At 44.3% G+C, this 18,649-nt stretch overlaps 1 protein-coding gene across 13 annotated transcripts in view; it reads right to left on the reverse strand.

Moving 5' to 3' along the window:
• Window positions 1-6,857: 6,857 nt before the first annotated feature.
• LOC121567752 (unconventional myosin-XVIIIa) overlaps window positions 6,858-18,649 on the reverse strand; it is a 166,142-nt gene continuing 154,350 nt past the window's right edge. For 12 of the 13 annotated variants that reach the window (XM_041877997.2, XM_045218688.1, XM_041877999.2 and 9 more), the window contains 3 exons: window positions 12,525-12,644; window positions 10,136-11,674; window positions 8,327-8,502 (listed from right to left, as the gene is read on the reverse strand). In XM_041877997.2, coding sequence (XP_041733931.2) covers window positions 10,144-11,674; window positions 12,525-12,644 — 1,651 coding nt within the window. In that variant the 3' untranslated portion in view covers window positions 8,327-8,502; window positions 10,136-10,143. Of the gene's footprint in view, window positions 8,503-10,135; window positions 11,675-12,524; window positions 12,645-18,649 lie in introns of all 13 variants that reach the window. The other variant, XM_045218701.1, reaches the window with a different exon arrangement.

An 18,649-nucleotide genomic window follows, 5' to 3' on the forward strand; every position in this document is an offset into this window, starting at 1 on the left:
AGACAGCAACGGATGCCCTGGGTATCCACCATCCATCCACCATGCCCTGCTAGGGACCTACGGGGGAGGAGGATGGGGCATGAAGCAGGAGGACAAGGGAGAGCAGAGAGATCATCAGGGCATGACGCTGGTGGGAGGTTAACAACTCAAGGCATTCTGCCTGCCTGCAACCATAGTGAGGGAGGAATCACACACATCCAAATGTGGTGCAGTAGTTACAGGACCTGGACAAAACAATATACATCTAGGGAAAGGTAGGGAATTTCGGCTCGCTGTTTGCTGCTCTTGGCCCAAGGGTGATGTTACAATTCAGCTCATTGGATAAAGCCAGGTTTGTCAGCATGGGTTAAATTGACAATTTGGTAGTGGGGGAAGCCCTATTTGGGTGGGTTATGGTCAGGAGTAAGGTTGAGCCAGGGTTTAACGTAAGGGTTGGGGTTTGGGTTGAGACTAGGGTTAGGGTTGTGGTAGAGGCTGGGGTTAGGGTTGTGGTAGAGGCTGGGGTTAGGGTTGTGGTAGAGGCTGGGGTTAGGGTTGAACCAGGATGTAGACATGAAGCTAGGATTAGGGTTGTGTTTGAGGCTAGGTTGGATGTGGCCATGAACCTAGGGTTAGGGTTATGCCAAAATTAGGGCATTAACCTTGCATCTTGTCCACATCCCAGTTTCACCCTAAACGTAACCTCAACCTCAACCCTAATTTATCCTACTTTTATTCTACTGTTTATCATACTTTTCTCTTTGACCTAAGGTGCAGGAGCCCGGCTCAATTTAACCACTGTTCGTCAGATTGACGAATATGTTGAATAGGTTGACTAATATAGCCTAACCACTGTTGTTTTGCCGCCTTCAGAGAACCATGGGGGTTATGATGTCATAGTTTACTCCTGAAGGGGGGATGGATAGGGAAAGGAGAACCAAACCGTAAACCAGAGCTTCAGATGAATATCCTAACAAGTACAAGTACGTATTGATGATGCATTGATTCATTGATCTTGGTGTTTATGGTGTGTTGACGACTGCGCTGCATGGTGCAAAATGGCAGATCAATATCCCATTCCTTACTCCCTTACTAAATTGCACTGCTAATGTAAATTACTGCATGACATGTCATTGGACAGCTGATTAAACCGTTTTATTTTGCTTCCAGACAATGCAGACCACCACACCACACAGAGACAGACCAGGCAGGACCACACAGTACTATTCCTCCTGGCTGTCTCCTCCCTTCTAGTTGAAGATGAAACATTATCGAACAGCTTGCATGCCAGAGCAAATTACAGTTGCGCTGGGCAGTGTGCCGTTGATGTGACATGGGGGTCAGAAGCAGGGGTCACGAGTCAGCCAAAAAACAAGACGGCCTGTCACAGGGTGGCCCAGGGGGAAGAGGATACAGCAGCATTTGGAAGTGTAATGAGCTTGGTGGCACTGTTGCTGGGAGACAGGGAGAACACTGAAGGTATCAGATGCTTTTACATCTCCTTGTCACCTCCTCCAACTTCCCTCCCATTCCTCACTAATCCATCCTCTTATTCCTCCCACCCTCGTTCCCCTCCCTCCCCCATTCCCCACCCTCCTGTCCCCATCTTAACCTTCCATTCCCCTCCCTCCTGTCCCCATCTTAACCTTCCATTCCCTCTCTCCTTCCCTCCCCTCTTCTTTCTCTCTCTCTGGGTAACTACAGAATGGGCAATTTCCACCATTCTCATGAATAGTGTGCTATATTGATTCAAATTATTTTTAAGTGAATTCAAAGGTGGGAGTTGGTCATCTACTGGACAGAGGGGGGGTTATTTTCCAGTCAGGGAAAACTATCTCTAGGAATAGCAAAGAATCCAAGAGAGTAACCTGCACCTCACATACATTTCAATTCAGTTCTATCTGAAAAGAGGGAGACATATAATTGTAGGAAGACCCCAAATGTAATGTTTTTTTAATTAATGTACAATTCATTTTTAATGTGCTGCCTGCCATCCAGCAACTGTGCAACCCATCCCTTCCGATGTAAATCTCTCTATGCTTCCGACTCCCTATATTGCCTCTGGCTACTGCAGCTGCAGTAAGACGTGGCTTCTGCTCCTGATGTCGAATGTCTGGATACCCGCTGGTTTAGGGAAGTCTTCCTGAGAACTCCCACTGAGCAAGAGGGAGCAGAATCACTTACAAATGCTGACACACATTTGACCATGCCTCTATTCATTTCCTGCAAGCTGGCTGTTGGTGGGAGTAGCAGGGAGGAAACGGGGAAGATCTCAATTGCAAACTCCTGGTGTCCTCTCTCCTAGTCTCCTCCTCAAAACCCATTGGAGTAGAAGGTCAGAGGGGCGGGACCTCTGGCTTTTTCATCCAATAGGTCTTGAGGAGAGAGGACGAGGAGAATGCAATTGAAATCTTCCCAGGGAGTCTGAAATAAGGCAGACATATGGTACACTGTTAGACCCAGGATGAGGACTCTGCCATGACACTCTGCTAACACCAATCAGAGTCCACCCACAGGCCTCAGCACCAATCAAAGAGCTTTTCCCATACATGAGGCAATTAGAGCACGACAAGGCACTAATGTTGTGCCTTAAAACGGTTTAGCTGATATACAGTGGGGAAAAAAAGTATTTAGTCAGCCACCAATTGTGCAAGTTCTCCCACTTAAAAAGATGAGAGAGGCCTGTAATTTTCATCATAGATACACGTCAACTATGACAGACATAATGAGAATTTTTTTTCCAGAAAATCACATTGTAGGATTTGTAATGAATTTATTTGCAAATGATGGTGGAAAATAAGTATTTGGTCAATAACAAAAGTTTCTCAATACTTTGTTATATACCCTTTGTTGGCAATGACACAGGTCAAATGTTTTCTGTAAGTCTTCACAAGGTTTTCACACACTGTTGCTGGTATTTTGGCCCATTCCTCCATGCAGATCTCCTCTAGAGCAGTGATGTTTTGGGGCTGTCGCTGGGCAACACAGACTTTCAACTCCCTCCAAAGATTTTCTATGGGGTTGAGATCTGGAGACTGGCTAGGCCACTCCAGGACCTTGAAATGCTTCTTACGAAGCCACTCCTTCGTTGCCCGGGCGGTGTGTTTGGGATCATTGTCATGCTGAAAGACCCAGCCACGTTTCATCTTCAATGCCCTTGCTGATGGAAGGAGGTTTTCACTCAAAATCTCACGATACATGGCCCCATTCATTCTTTCCTTTACACGGATCAGTCGTCCTGGTCCCTTTGCAGAAAAACAGCCCCAAAGCATGATGTTTCCACCCCCATGCTTCACAGTAGGTATGGTGTTCTTTGGATGCAACTCAGCATTCTTTGTCCGCATTTTGGATTCATCTGACCATATGACATTCTCCCAATCCTCTTCTGGATCATCCAAATGCACTCTAGCAAACTTCAGACGGGCCTGGACATGTACTGGCTTAAGCAGGGGCACTGCAGGATTTGAGTCCCTGGCGGCGTAGTGTGTTACTGATGGTAGGCTTTGTTACTTTGGTCCCAGCTCTCTGCAGGTCATTCACTAGGTCCCCCCGTGTGGTTCTGGGATTTTTGCTCACCGTTCTTGTGATCATTTTGACCCCACAGGGTGAGATCTTGCGTGGAGCCCCAGATCGAGGGAGGTTATCAGTGGTCTTGTATGTCTTCCATTTCCTAATAATTGCTCCCACAGTTGATTTCTTCAAACCAAGCTGCTTACCTATTGCAGATTCAGTCTTCCCAGCCTGGTGCAGGTCTACAATTTTGTTTCTGGTGTCCTTTGACAGCTCTTTGGTCTTGGCCATAGTGGAGTTTGGAGTGTGACTGTTTGAGGTTGTGGACAGGTGTCTTTTATACTGATAACAAGTTCAAACAGGTAGCATTAATACAGGTAACGAGTGGAGGACAGAGGAGCATCTTAAAGAAGAAGTTACAGGTCTGTGAGAGCCAGAAATCTTGCTTGTTTGTAGGTGACCAAATACTTATTTTCCACCATAATTTGCAAATAAATTCATTAAAAATCCTACAATGTGATTTTCTGGATTTTTTTCTCTCAATTTGTCTGTCATAGTTGACGTGTACATATGATGAAAATTACAGGCCTCTCTCATCTTTTTAAGTGGGAGAACTTGCACAATTGGTGGCTGACTAAATACTTTTTCCCCCCACTGTAGACATGGGATGTGTGTGAAGCATTCTGTAGCATAGAGGGGATGCCATTCTGGAATGTGTGGATGTCATTCTGGAATATCAATTCTGGATGTCATTCTGGAATGTCTGAATTCTGGATGTCATTCTGGAATGTCTGAATTCTGGATGTCATTCTGGAATGTCTGAATTCTGGATGTCATTCTGGAATGTCTGAATTCTGGATGTCATTCTGGAATGTCTGAATTCGGGATGTCATTCTGGAATGTCTGAATTCGGGATGTCATTCTGGAATGTCTGAATTTGGGATGTCATTCTGCAATGCAAATGTGGTACTTGGACATTTCCAATAATTATACAGTATTACCTTGCCAATCTGGGTGCAAGGACATCAAACAAGAGCAGGCTTTTAAAACTGTTAAATGTATTCTTCATACATAATTGTAATTACAATATTTTTCAAGATCTTCAGTCATAATTACTCTTTGATCTTTATGAATCAATCTATCAAAACATTCCCTACCAGATGGTAAGATGACAAAGATCAGTCAAACTCAAATAACGGCATCACAAGCTTTCACACTTCTTAATTAAAGTCTATAATTCATTGTGTTAAGTCTTAATTCCAAACACACTTTCACAGGAAAAGTTTAATGTGAGAAATGTATACTGTTTATTTCATGAAGAATAATAAGCATAAGTCATTCATAGATGAAAGCTTTTTATATTTTAAATGAACACCAGCATTTCACAGTTCCAATTACAGCTTCTAATATTCTAAATCATGTGTGAACCAGATACGAACATCCGTTTAGCACCTGCCATCCAGTGGCATTTTACTTGACGTTAACAACCTATTAATACACATCATGTGTCAAATAAATCACTGCTAAGATGCCATGGGCATATTGATGGAAAATATTTTGTGATTTTATGTAGGCTAAAGAGTATTTAGTAATGTTATGACTGACCAAAGGCCTATAACATGGCACAACACCAATAATCAGAGATGTCATCCTCTTGTCGTTAGATAATTACTCATTAGCTTGGCTGGGAGGCAATAATGTGTGGGTTTGTGCCCTAAGTGCCCTATACCTTTTATACAAAAACAAAGCAGACCTGTCCCCCACAGTCTTTCAACTCTTCATAAAAAAACATGAAATAGAAATGCCTACATCTTGTCGTTTTTTCCTCGTATCTTTCCTGGAACAGAACCTCTAATGGCTCTATTTCTGGTCACAGCAGGAGAGGATCCACAGAGGTAAATGAGGGGTAAAATGCATGGCGCAATCTACGCCCAAATCAAAATATGAGTTTGAATAGACAGATTAGATCTTACTCCTCCTCAAATGTAAATCCAATTTTTATCTCTTCAGCTATTCTCAAAGACCAGACAATTATATGACAGTGCTATGACAGAATAAGGCCCATTTTTTAAATCAAGTTATAGTGTTCCCCTACGTAGGTCCATGGAGTTATGTTTTGTGTGCGGTGTATTTTAGCACTTCAAAGACAATTCAGTGTGTGAATGAAAACTACAATATGTTTTACTAGAGTTATATCACATTTAGTGCTCTGAAGGATGTTGTGCGACCACTTTTCAAGCACAGTAAACTAGCCACTGATTGAGGGGCTACTTTATGAACTAGAGTGCAGTAGCCCTGTTGTAGAGAACGAGTATAGATTATTTGGAAGGTGCTCGATTAAAAGGCCACCTTGGCAATGTGGGCGTGGCTCCCCTTTGCTGTATAGAGAATCACTCCATTTCTTCTCAGACGGAAAACCATTTGCCATGAAAACGTACACGAGAGGGTACAGATTTATTTGAAAAGAAGATAAAGGCCATAGTCAATATGAACTCGTGTTCCTGTTTTGAAAGGCCTCAGAGTCAGCGTCAGTGATTCTGTTGACATTTCTCAAAGCTGCAGAAAACATCAAAGTGGATGTATTGGAAAACAGAATTTATTTGTATTTTCCTTTCATTTCTTTTTTTCCACAGTATGCCCTCAAGAAATGTTAAGTGTGATACTATTTTCTAATGTGCACATTTAAGTCTGAAAAGAGAGACAGGAGCTTGGAGGCTGAAACACCAATGCAGAACATATCAAACTAAAACCCACAGAGAGAGGAAAATTACGGTCTGGAGTCATCATTTATTTACAATATATTAAACTGTAATGCAAAATTATTACTTATAACAAGTGGTCATTTTGTTCAATAACGAAAATAAACATGAACTATTTTGAAAGCTAGTATGAATCAATACATATATTTATATATATATATATATATATATATATATATATATAAACATTAATGTGTACAGTCAGCAATGTTATGTTCACTCATTTCTTTGTTTTGCCTGGTGGTTTTATGATGACTCAGGTTTAAGAGTATCATAAAACGACATAAAACAGTTTAAAATTCATTTTAAAACTCATGTTGACTGCATGGAGCAGGGTTTCCCAAACTCGGTCCTGGTTTTGGTTTTTGCCCTAGCACTACACAGCTGATTCAAATAACCAACTCATCATCAAGCTTTATTATTTTAATCTGCTGTGTAGTGCTAGGGCAAAAACCAAAACGTGCACCCAGCGGGGGGGCAGGACCGAGTTTGGGAAACCCTGGCATAGAGAACAAGGTGATGTGATAGACGTGTGTCTTTAAAAATCATGTGTAATACAATCACACCAAACTTCTCCCTTCACGCAGAGTATCAACAAAATCCTTTCAGCCCCACTTGCCATGGACAGATGGATAATACACATTTTGGCAGGTCTGCTCAATTCATTAATGCTAAATCATAAATACTAAAGAGACAGCTGAAGGGTTCAATGTAACACCAAGCAACCGTAAAATAAACCGTAAAAGCATTGGTCTTTAATATCTTCCTGGTTAAACTGCTGCACTGTTATAAAGGGTAGCATTGGTTCAAGACAGAATACTGATGAATCCTACATGACAAATAGGCTTCAGAGACACTGAAAGGATTTGAATGCATTATATCCAGTTTACAGAGTGGGTGGATTTAACATGCTGATTGAGAACACCCAATCCTCACCATGTGTAATCCAGTATGGTCAGTCAGAAAAAGAAACCACCATAAAGCAGGGTGTTGAATATCATTCCCTTTGGAAAGCAAAGCACATCAAATGGAGAGACAAAATGAGTGAAAAGCATGAGAACAACCACGATGACAGAGAAATAAAACAAGAAGACTCACCCCAAAAGCATTTCTGCAAAGTACTTAGTTCAATTCTAGTTGAAATAAAATGAGACAAGGCATTTCATAGGGTACACAACGCTCAAACCTCCTGGAAATTCATTTTCTTGATGGCAGCACTCTCGAAAACAAATTATAATTGTATTTCAAACATCAAAACAAAAACAATAAGAGAAATTCCTAAACTTTCATCAAAAGCTGTATGGTGCTGCAGCTCTCTTCTGTTTTCTTCCTCTGTTAGGAAACATTATTCTCCCGCTAAAACAAGCAGATTAAAGCGTCTTCGTTCGGTGTGTGGCGCAGCGCGGTGCTGCAGCCAGAATCCAAACACAGCTGTGAAGGTGCCAGCTGTAGAGGACCCTACTTATATCAATGGCACTTCTCCCAAAAAGAAACTCTGGGCTTTTTACCAGGACTCAGCGCAAATAAGCAATAACACAGTCGCAACAAAGCTTTTTTGGTACTTATTTCCTCCCTCTTTTTTAAATATATTTTTCTTTCTTGTCCCGATGCAGTGATAAAACACCAGGGAACATAGCTACAGTTCTTTGGCTCAGTTACAACCATGATGATGATAAAATCTAGGAAGAAGGAGACGATGGCTCCAGCCCAGCAGCAGCTGTCCTCATGCAGCCAGCAGAGACAAAAAAGACAAGTCATTATTAAAGGAGGTGCTGTTCAACTGGAGGGGCCAGATCCAAGATGGAGACACACAGTCACATGTGACTGGTGAAATACACTTAGAGTGGGTTGGCACAGTGGAGTGGAGTGAGAGAAACCATTAGTGTTGTGTACTGTACACTGACATACTATGGCACCTTTTGTAGACCTTAGCAATGCAAGCTGCTTTGTAATAGTAGAATAATAATGATAGTCATAGTATCATTGCCATGTTGCAGGGTTAGAAGAACAGTAGAGCGGTTGTGTTTGATAGCAACACAGTGGGCCCTCTCAACATGCAGGGTGTGTTGGCTGGTGTGTGTGTGTTAACTATGTTGTCTCAGAGGGCTTGTCTTCGCTGTCACTGTTGTTCAGATAGCTGCCGCGTGTGTATCTGGAGCGGTAGGACCCTCGGGACACACCCCCTTCTGCTTTTTCTTCTTCCTCTTCCTCTTCGTCAGATTTGTCAAAGCAGAACCGTCTTCGGCTAGGAGGACTGGAGGGAGAGAGAAAGAAAGAATCAAAGACAACTCCTGAGGATAGTTGGGACACATTGGGGCACGATCATTACCAAACATTGATCCAATTTTCTTATCCTTTATGTAATGTTAAGACATATTGTGCTTCAACCAACTAAATGTACACAAACACATGCATGGATGCATACTACAGTACCTCTAGTCATAAAACAAAAGTAGGTCAATTTGTATACAATTTTTAGACATTATGGTTCTGGTTTGTGGTTGAATGAATTTGCTCTGCGCTGTGGCTTCCTCTCCAAAAACAGAAGAATGGCACACCTACACTGCACTGCACTGCCTGGCTTCACTTCACAAGTGTGGGACAATGAAATACCATTCTGTTTAAACAAAACACCAGTGAACCTTTTATTCACTCTAATGACTTCTAATCTAAAGATAAAATCTTCCTTATGAATCGTCAGTAGAGCATACGCTGAAGTACCCTCTCTCTGTCATTAGATATTCTACCTGCAGCCTACCGCTACTGCATGTTTGAACGTGATTTAACGTTCAAGCCCGCTTAAATTATGCAAACCTAGTGTTAATTACTGTCAATCGTGCATCTTAAAAGAACTTGCTGCTTGTGTAAATCGATGCAGTGGGTCTAATTACGGCCAGAGTTAAGGGGGCAGGAAGGGAAAATCTATGGTGGCCGTCCTAATTGACGACTCCTGGTGTTTTCTTATTTCCGGGGCCATAAATGACGCTGCCGTTTGGGAGGAGAACTAGCGAGCAGCACTATGGCTACACCCACGTGAGCTTGTCTTTTCCTCGGATCTAACCCCCCTGCTGCTAAGCTAATCGGCATTGTAATGCATCCACAACACCTCTCTCTCTCTCTCTCTCTCTCTCTCTCTCTCTCTCTCTCTCTCTCTCTCTCTCTCTCTCTCTCTCTCTCTCTCTCTCTCTCTCTCTCTCTCTCTCTCTCTCTCTCTCTCTCTCTCTCTCTCTCTCTCTCTCTCTCTCTCTCTCTCTCTCTCTCTCTCTCTCTCTCTCTCTCTCTCTCTCTCTCTCTCTCTCTCTCTCTCTCTCTCTCTCTCTCTCTCTCTCTCTCTCTCTCTCTCTCTCTCTCTCTCTCTCCTCTCTCTCTCTCTCTCTCTCTCTCTCTCTCTCTCTCTCTCTCTCTCTCTCTCTCTCTCTCTCTCTCTCTCTCTCTCTCTCTCTCTCTCTCTCTCTCTCTCCTCCTCTCTCTCTCTCTCTCTCTCTCAATGTCACAATGATTGCCATTGAAGAGATGTCAATTCAAATTGCTTTCTGATGAGCTCTGTGAATTAAGGACCTCAATTAGTATTTAGGGATTGAGAGTGTAAATACAAAACAAGCCAAGTGAAATTGTACATCTCTACAGTAATGGTGATGCACTGTTGAAGCCCTAACAGGAATAGGTCAAGTAAGTCAAAGTGATGCATCATTCATAACACAACTGACGTGGGATTAGGCTTTCAAAAGGTGACTGGATATTTAGGTTATATTATAAAGGAGGGGGGGGGGGGTCCATTGACTCAGCAGGATAGGATTGACTGAGTAACCTCTCTCTGTGGTTAGCACCATCACACCATGCAGTGAACACACTCCTAAACTCCACACCAGGCAACAGGCAGCACCTACTGCCAGCCTCAGTCACTGTCCGGTCTGTACAGATACTTCATCATCACGTTGTCCACTTTCTTCTTCCTATTCTTCTCCTCCTTCTTGTTAGGAGGCTGGGACGCCTCAGCAGGCGTCCCAGCCTCCCTCTCCCCCTCTAGGCCAGGGGCTCTCTTCACGCTGTTGGTGCTTTTGTAGGAGATGGTAGAAGCACCAGAGCTGGAGCCAGACTCTGAGTCAGACTCTGAATCCGAGGATGAAGAAGAAGAGGACTCCTTTTTGGACTTCTTGCCCTTCTTCTTGGAGCTGCCCTTCTTGCTGCGGCGGTCATCATCGGAGCGGTCTGACTCGGAGCTGTGGCTCCTCTTCTTCTTCTTGCCTTTGCTCTTCTTTGCGCTGCGGCTGTGGCTGCGACTGCGGCTGCTCATGCTGCTGGAGGACCTCCTACAATCCATGGCCGACGCTGAGCGTCTCAGACTGCTGGTGCTACGCCTGCTGTCTGCCTCCCGGTCACCTCTCCCCCTGACGCTAAGCACACTCTTCCTGTCGTCCTCTGTGTCCTCCTCTTTCTTCCCTGCCTCGGCCTCCGAGTCTTCCAGGCTGGTGCGTTTGAACTCTATGGGTTTGAAGTTGAGCACCTCGTTGATGGCCTTCTCTAGGTCGGGGTCCAGGTAGTTGCGGTGGCTGACGGTGGCCGGCTTGACATCCGAGGTGTCAGGGAGCTCGTCATCATCTCTGTAGGAGGAGCGGGCGCGTGGCGGGGGCATGGACAGGCTGCGTCCCGTGGAGGAGTGGGGGCTGTAGGCTGAGGAGCGCTCGGTGAAGGCCACGCTGTGACCGTCCTCCATGTCATCAAACTCGCTGAGGCGGCAGCGACGGAAGTCAGATATGCGTGAGTCAGCACGGCTCACGCTGCCAGGGCTCCTGCCCCCAGAACGGCGACCGAGAGAGGGGCTGCGACCGCTTCTTCCATATGACTCGTCCATACGGTGTGCGGAGGTGCTGCGGCGGTGGCTCAGGGGACTGGACATACCCAGGCTGATGGTCGACTTGGTGTCGTCCTCTAGGCTCAGGCAACAACGCGTGGTGGCAACAGAGGCCCAGCTGGGGGCCATCGAGGACACGTTGGACTCTTTGTCGAAGTCTCCCCAGCGGCTGTCCATGCCCTTCCTAGCCCTGCTGGTGGCTTCAGTGTAGGCCTGGGAGATAACCGAGCCACGGTCATCATCGTCCCCAGTCTGGGACTTCCTCCAGGAGCTGGAGCTGACTGAGTAGGAGTCATCCTGGGGTGAGGAGCCTTTGGGCTTGGCCTTACGGAAGGAGGTGAAAGACTCCTGGGAGTCCTGATCCTTCTTGAGGGAACTGAAGAGGGAGCTGTCGTCCCCTTTACCTCCGATGGAGTCATTGATGTTGGAGCGCTTCCTGTAGCTCAGGGAACTCATCACAGACACCGGCCTGCTCTGATCTACCTCTTTCTCTTTGCCCTCTTTGTTCAACTCTTTCCATTCCTTACCCTCTTTCCACTCTTTCCCTTCCTTTGCGTCTACGTTTACAGCAAAACTAGAGAGAGGAGTGGCAGGACAGAGAAACGTTGAAGTAGATGGAGGAAGTGGAGGAGGAGGAAGAGAGAGAGAAAGAATGATAGATGAATTACAAACTTAAAAAGGAGAGATGAATGATACTTAAAACAGGAATAAGATGAGCAATAGATTGAATTCAGTAGGAAGAAAGTAAAGACAGGTTGATAGAACAATGATTCAAATGAATGTGGGGTAGAGAATGCCTTTTGGATTCACAACTTCAACACAGAAACAAAACAGATATGCAAGATACAAATTTAAGACGTACTGACTCGAGAAATACCCTCAAACAAAATGTGTTGTCTTGTTCTAATCGGTTCCTTTATGCAAAATCAAAGTATCTGTATTGAACTAGTTTAGTATGGGGGTATTCATTTGAATTTGATGTGTGTAAATGTTACACAGAACTCTAGTCAAGCATCTCATTGTGGTTAAATATGTTGAGTGATAGAGAGCTGGACACACACTTCCCGTGTGTGTTTGCGTCTTAACCAACACACAGAACTGAGATCAAGGAACTGAGCTCTCCTGAAGGAAGGGAGGGTGTCCGTGGGGACACACAGTTAAGAGAAATGTAAAAACTCTAAAAAGTTTTTCAAAGTTATAATAATAATAATAACACCCCCCCTATGTCTAGCCAAGTGTTCCCTTCCAATTGTTTTATCTGCATTGGGAGCTAGGTGCTAGGCTGGACCACGTAAAATCCTGATGGGGGGGACTGGATACTAAAACCAGTTTGGGCTGCTTTGTAATCAGGGGTAATGTGCGTGTGTGTTTAGCAGTGGTGAAGATAGGACCCAGGGGGATGGAGGAAGTGGTGCCATACTGACCTGGAGCTCTTGAGGCTGCCGTCATCTGAGAGGTTCTTGGTCGAGCCCTTGTTTTTGGACAGCCAGGACTTGACCCCGTCCACACGGTCTTCCACCTCCGAGTCAGATGAGTCTCCCTCACTGTGTGGCGGGGAGGGATAAAACACAACGTCAGTGGGAGAAGAGGGTGGGAGAAGAGAGGAGTAGGTGGGGAAGAGCTGAAAGAGAGTGATGGAGAAAATGTATAAAGAGGAAGATGGAGAGGAGATGGAGGGAGGGGTGAAGTTGAGGAGAGAATGATGGATGGAAAGACAGGCAGAGGGGGAGAGAAGGAGAGGGGGAGAGAACGATTCTGTAGTATTGGAAGTGTTAGTGAGGCAACCGAGGAGGAACACATATTTTATTTTGGAGCGAAGACAACAGAAAACCACATGCACTAGATCACAGGAGCCCTAGGAAACACACACACAGCCGCACTTGTTGTCACTGTTAGGGGTGTTATCACTGTGGCCCTGTGGTTAGCTGGCAATGGGGCACAAAGAGGGCTCAATTCCAATCACTCTGATCCAAAGCCACTCCAGTTAAGGCGGAGCACAAGGAGAGAGACCAGGAATGGGATAAAGTGGAAAGTGAAGAGAGTAAAGCACAAAATGGAGGGATTTTCACTTTCCTCTCTCTCACTTATCTATTCCCTCCACAGCCCCCAAAAATTGCGGTTGAGCTCTTGACAAAATGATTTCGTGCACAGCTTGGGTGCTGAGCTGTTTTTTCTCTAAATTATCATTACGGCATCGACAGCCTACTGCGAAGCGTGAGGAGAAATGGAGGGTTGTCAGAAATTTGACACAGTTGAAAAGAACATGACACTCATTAAGTGCTGTCAGAGCCCAATGCTCATGTGGTGCTGCGAAATTAAGCTGTTACAGCTTAATAATAAAACTGAGACATCGATTGGGGGGTGGTTCAAAATCTCCACATATGCTTTTAAAAAACGTGTTATCTTGCTGTGGAGTAGAGAGAGAAAATATATTTTTCAGCACTTAATCCACAGCACAAGACCCACCAGCACATACAGTAGCTACAATTAAAATCGTTAAGAGGCAGAGATACAAAAGCCTCCCCTGATCGCAGAAGAAACTATTTAATTATGGGTTTGGTCATAATTAGCCCGCTCTGTTTTAAACTGTACAATAACTTCAAATACTAGGCACTAAGATGGCAGTGTTTAGAAGGGAAAGAGAAGGCGAAGGTCGGGAGTCGAGATAAAAGCATTTCTCTAGGAGGGAAGCTGTAATTCACTTTGCAGGCCATGCCTGGCCTATTAGACAATGTGGGGACCGTCAGTGAGAATTGTTATTGTGACAGAGTGAGCGGCTGGCTTTGGCACAGAGGCCTTGTCAATAAGGGATAAACAAAGAGAAAAAGGAGCTAACGTTAGCTAACCAGAGCAGAGAAAAAGGAGCTAACGTTAGCTAACCAGAGCAGAGAAAAAGGAGCTAACGTTAGCTAACCAGAGCAGAGAAAAAGGAGCTAACGTTAGCTAACCAGAGCAGAGAAAAAGGAGCTAACGTTAGCTAACCAGAGCAGAGAAAAAGGAGCTAACGTTAGCTAACCAGAGCAGAGAAAAAGGAGCTAACGTTAGCTAACCAGAGCAGACAATTCCACGGCTGTTTACTCATCTCTCCTCAGAGATAAAAAATAAATACAAATTGGGGTCTTTGTTGGGCTTTGCGAGTCGACACCTCCCCAGCCTCTTAAGATTAGTCTTTTATCCGTTCACTTATCTGGCAACATACTGCTTTGAAGAACTATCGCTGCCCCAGGAATACTAAGAGCACTGATGTTGCTTTGAAGAAAGAAAATAAGGAAAACCTAAATTGTTTTTGAACAATCTTTTTTGGGGAAGGCTGGTATTTTTTTATCTTGACACTGATGACATCGCTTGCGTTCCCCGGGGCAAAATTACAGTAGCTGTTATTATGCAAAATCAATGTCGAAACCCTCCGTTTAAAATAGTCCAAAATACATTCCTTCAAGGAGCGAATTTTCTTAAGCACTCATTTTTTATTCATTTATACAGGTACAATCCTGTTGAGATTAAAATATTTTTGGAGGGTGAGGGAGACCTGTCCTCTACTTGAAGTATGTGCATCTCTTTCCCCTTGTGCATTTTGTCCAAGGAGGAGCCAGTGGGTAAATGGAGGTGATGCATTCAGATCACAGAGGCTTTCCCTCCCCTGGGCCGGGGCTGGGCCCAAAACAAAACCGACGGGACGACGGGCCCTTTGTAATCGAGCGTTTCACACATGGTGTCACACACGATTTATTTCCTTGACCACCATACCATAAATTAAGCTGTGCCGAGAGCCCAGGGGAGGCAAACAAACACAGAATGTGGAGGGAGACATTAATTGTCTGTGACAATCTTCCTCCATTGGTTGTACATCTCTGTTACACACTATTACATTCATCATTAGCTCCTATGGATCCTCTTCTGCTCCCTCTGCACTGCTCCTCCTTGGTGTCCCTGGGTCTTACAAGCGTCTGTGTTGATGCTCAGAACATTTGGGCTTTTATTAGGCAGCTCAGCCTAGACAGCAGCTCCCTATGGGGGTTAAACACAGCCAGGCATACACATCTGTTCAAAACCTATTGAGACACATATGCTAGGAGAATGTCTGTGATCTCCAATACCAGATTAAAAGGGGAGATTGTGACGCAGGTTGTTGTTTTTTTTAAGCGAGAGAGAAATTACACGTTTTCAAAGAAACCTCTATGACTTTCTTTCATCCATCATTTATACTGAACAAAAATATAAATGCAACATGCAACAATTTCAGAGATTTCACTGAGTTACAGTTCATAGAAGGAAATCAGTCAATTGAAATAAATAAATTAGGCCCTAATCTATGGATTTCACTTGACTGGGCAGGGGCGCAGCCATGGGTGGGCCTGGGAGGGCATACAGTGCATTCAGAAAGTATTCAGACCCCTTGACTTCTTCCACATTTTGTTACGTTACAGCCTTATTCTAAAATTGTTTTTTCCCCTCATCAATCTACACACAATACCCCATAATGACAACGCAAAAACAGGTTTTTAGACATTTTTGCAAATGTATTGCAAATAAAAAAGGAAATATTATATTTACATAAGTATTCAGACCCTTTACTCAGTACCTGGTTGTTGAAGCACCTTTGGCAGCGATTAAAGCATCGAGTCTTCTTGGATATGACGCTACAAGCTTGGCACACCTGTATTTGGGGAGTTTCTCCCATTCTTCTCTGCAGATCCTCTCAAGCTCTGTCAGGTTGGATGGGGATCTTCGCTGCACCGCTATTTTCAGGTCTCTCCAGAGATGTTCGATCGGGTTCAAGTCCAGGCTCTGGCTGGGCCACTCAAGGACATTCAGAGACTTGTCCCGAAGCCACTCCTGCGTTGTCTTTGCTGTGTGCTTAGGGTCTTTGTCCTGTTGGAAGGTTAACCTTTGCCCCAGTCTGAGGTCCTGAGCGCTCTGAAGCAGGTTTTCACCAAGGATCTTCTCTGTACTTTGCTCTGTTCATCTTTCCCTCGATCCTGACTAGTCTCCCAGTCCCTGCCGTTGAAAAACATCCCCACACCATGCTTCACCGTAGGGATGGTGCCATGTTTCCTCTAGACGTGACGCTTGGCATTCAGGCCAAAGAGTTCAATCTTGGTTTCATTAGACCAGAGATCTTGTTTCTCATGGTCTGAGAGTCATTTAGGTGCCTTTTGGCAAACTCTGAGCGGGCTATGCCTTTTACTGAGGAGTGGCTTCCGTCTGGCCACTCTACCATAAAGGTCTGATTGGTGGAGTGCTGCAGAGATGGTTGTCCTTCTGGAAGGTTCTCCCATCTCCACAGAGGAACTCTGGAGCTCTTTCAGAGTGAAAATCAAGTTCTTGGTCACCTCCCTGACCAAGGCCCTTCTCCCCCGATTGCTCAGTTTGGCTGGGCGGCCAGCTCTAGGAAGAGTCTTGGTGGTTCTAAACTTCTTTCATTTAAGAATGATGAAGGCCACTGTGTTCTTGGGGACCTTCAATGTTGCAGAAATGTTTTGGTACCCTTCCCCAGATCTGTGCCTTGACACAATCCTGTCTCGGAGCTCTACGGACAATTCCTTCGACCTCATGGCTTGGTGTTTGCTCTGACATGCACTGTCAACTGTGGGACCTTATATAGACAGGTGTGTGCCTTTCCAAATCATGTCCAATAAATTGAATTTACTACAGTTGGACTCCAATCAAGTTGTAGAAACATCTCAAGGATGATCAATGGAAACAGGATGCACCCGAGCTCAATTTCGAGTCTCATGGCAAAGGGTCTGAATACTTATGTAAATAAGGTATCTGTTTTTTATTTTTAATACATTTGCAATGTCTAAAAACCTGTTTTTGATTTGTCATTATGTGGTATTGGGTGTAGATTTATGAGGATTTTATTTTTATTTAATCAATTTTAGAATAAGGCTGTAATGTAACAAAATGTGGAAAGGTCAAGCGGTCTGAATACTTTCCGAATGCACTGTAACTATAGAGGTATCATTCTGGATCATTAAGGGATTGTTTCTCAGAGTGGGTAAAGTTGTTCCTGACATAGGGAATAGAGGTCTCTAGTTTGACTATGTATTTACGCACCAGTCTGTAGTACGTATCCACAGCTGGGTCAATTGGCCCAGGTGGGACGAACATAGATGGAGGTCTGAACATATGTGTGTAAAGAGGGGTTGCAATCTCTAAAAAAACCGTTTCAGTTGCAATGTGCGTATGAATTTGTAGAGATCCACCTGCATATTGAAGGCATATGTGCTAGTGGGCACAAAAGATAATCCTTTAGACAATACAGAGACCTGAGGTGCAGTAAGACTCTTACTTGATAGATTCACCACTGGGAGCATGTTGTCCTGTTGCCGGTAAGGTCTCCAGACGCTTTTCTGTATAGATCCATGGCGTCCCCCTAAAAAAGTGTGAGTGTGAGCCTGAGGGGGAGGGGCCATGTGCAGTAGCCACTGGTGTTTCCTATTCACTTGAGCATGTGTAATCAGTAGAGGAGCCACGAACCGTGACCTTCTTCTTGTAAGTCCTAAGATTGTATTGGGTATTGGGGCGACGGTTGGGGTTCAGCCAGTAGTAGACTGCGTTGTTCTCGTAATCCTCAATATCCCTTTGGTATTTGTGGAACTTGGCTGCTTTAAGGTCCTTTTATTGTGTTGTGTCTGGAGTCGAACTCTCCAGCGGAGGGTATGTCCTTGACGGAGGTGATTATAGTATCCAATTCGGCCTTGGTGGTTATGATTTCCTTGTTTGTAGTGTCGATGAGTAATATCATTAAATCAAGAGAACATTTGTTTAGGATGGCGCACCATCGGTTGTTAAAGTCCTTGTTCTCTGTAAAGATAGCAGGTGTCTTTTGAATGCGCAATCCTCTTGGGACTCTTTTGTTTGCGGCAATATTCCGAAAGCGTACCTGCATGTAATTCTAGGCCTGCAACTTTCTTTTTTAGTTTTTCAACTGTCTGCCAGTCAATAGTCAATCAATAGTCTCCAATTATTCCTATGTATTGTGTACATGCCCATCCAACAAAACATTGTTATCAAATCAGTAGCTATTATTGCCATATTACTATTACTGCCTAGTACTGAAAAACAAAGGACATGGTTATTAGGATTCAATAAAAACCCTGGAAAGAACAGTTGGGGTCTCCCATCCAATTACTGCCTAAAAAACATGAACTTCCTAACACCGTATTCTCTACTGTAATGCACCAGTGTTGTACAAGCCCATCATTAAAGGTAGACTCAGCGAAATGATGTTGCCACGAGCAGCACCACAGATATTGAAATGAGCGAGATGCAAGACTTCGTTCTCAGACAGTCACATACAGTAGCTGTGTATGTGCACAGGTTCGCTTCATGCTGTTCACAGTGTGGCATCCACGGGACCAAAACAGCTGAGAAGTTTAGCCTCACGCTTCAATGCTCTTAGTTGTTGTGGAAAGTGACCCACTATGCTGTTTACTTTCTGCATCTACGTCATATCATTGAGTCTACCTTTAACATTCAGAACCCATTCTGCTTTAACAAAAAGCAGCACTTTACAATACTGCTTAACAAGGGTTTAACAGCA

Source organism: Coregonus clupeaformis, chromosome 6, assembly GCF_020615455.1.
Source record: "Coregonus clupeaformis isolate EN_2021a chromosome 6, ASM2061545v1, whole genome shotgun sequence".
Classification (NCBI taxonomy): domain Eukaryota; kingdom Metazoa; phylum Chordata; class Actinopteri; order Salmoniformes; family Salmonidae; genus Coregonus; species Coregonus clupeaformis.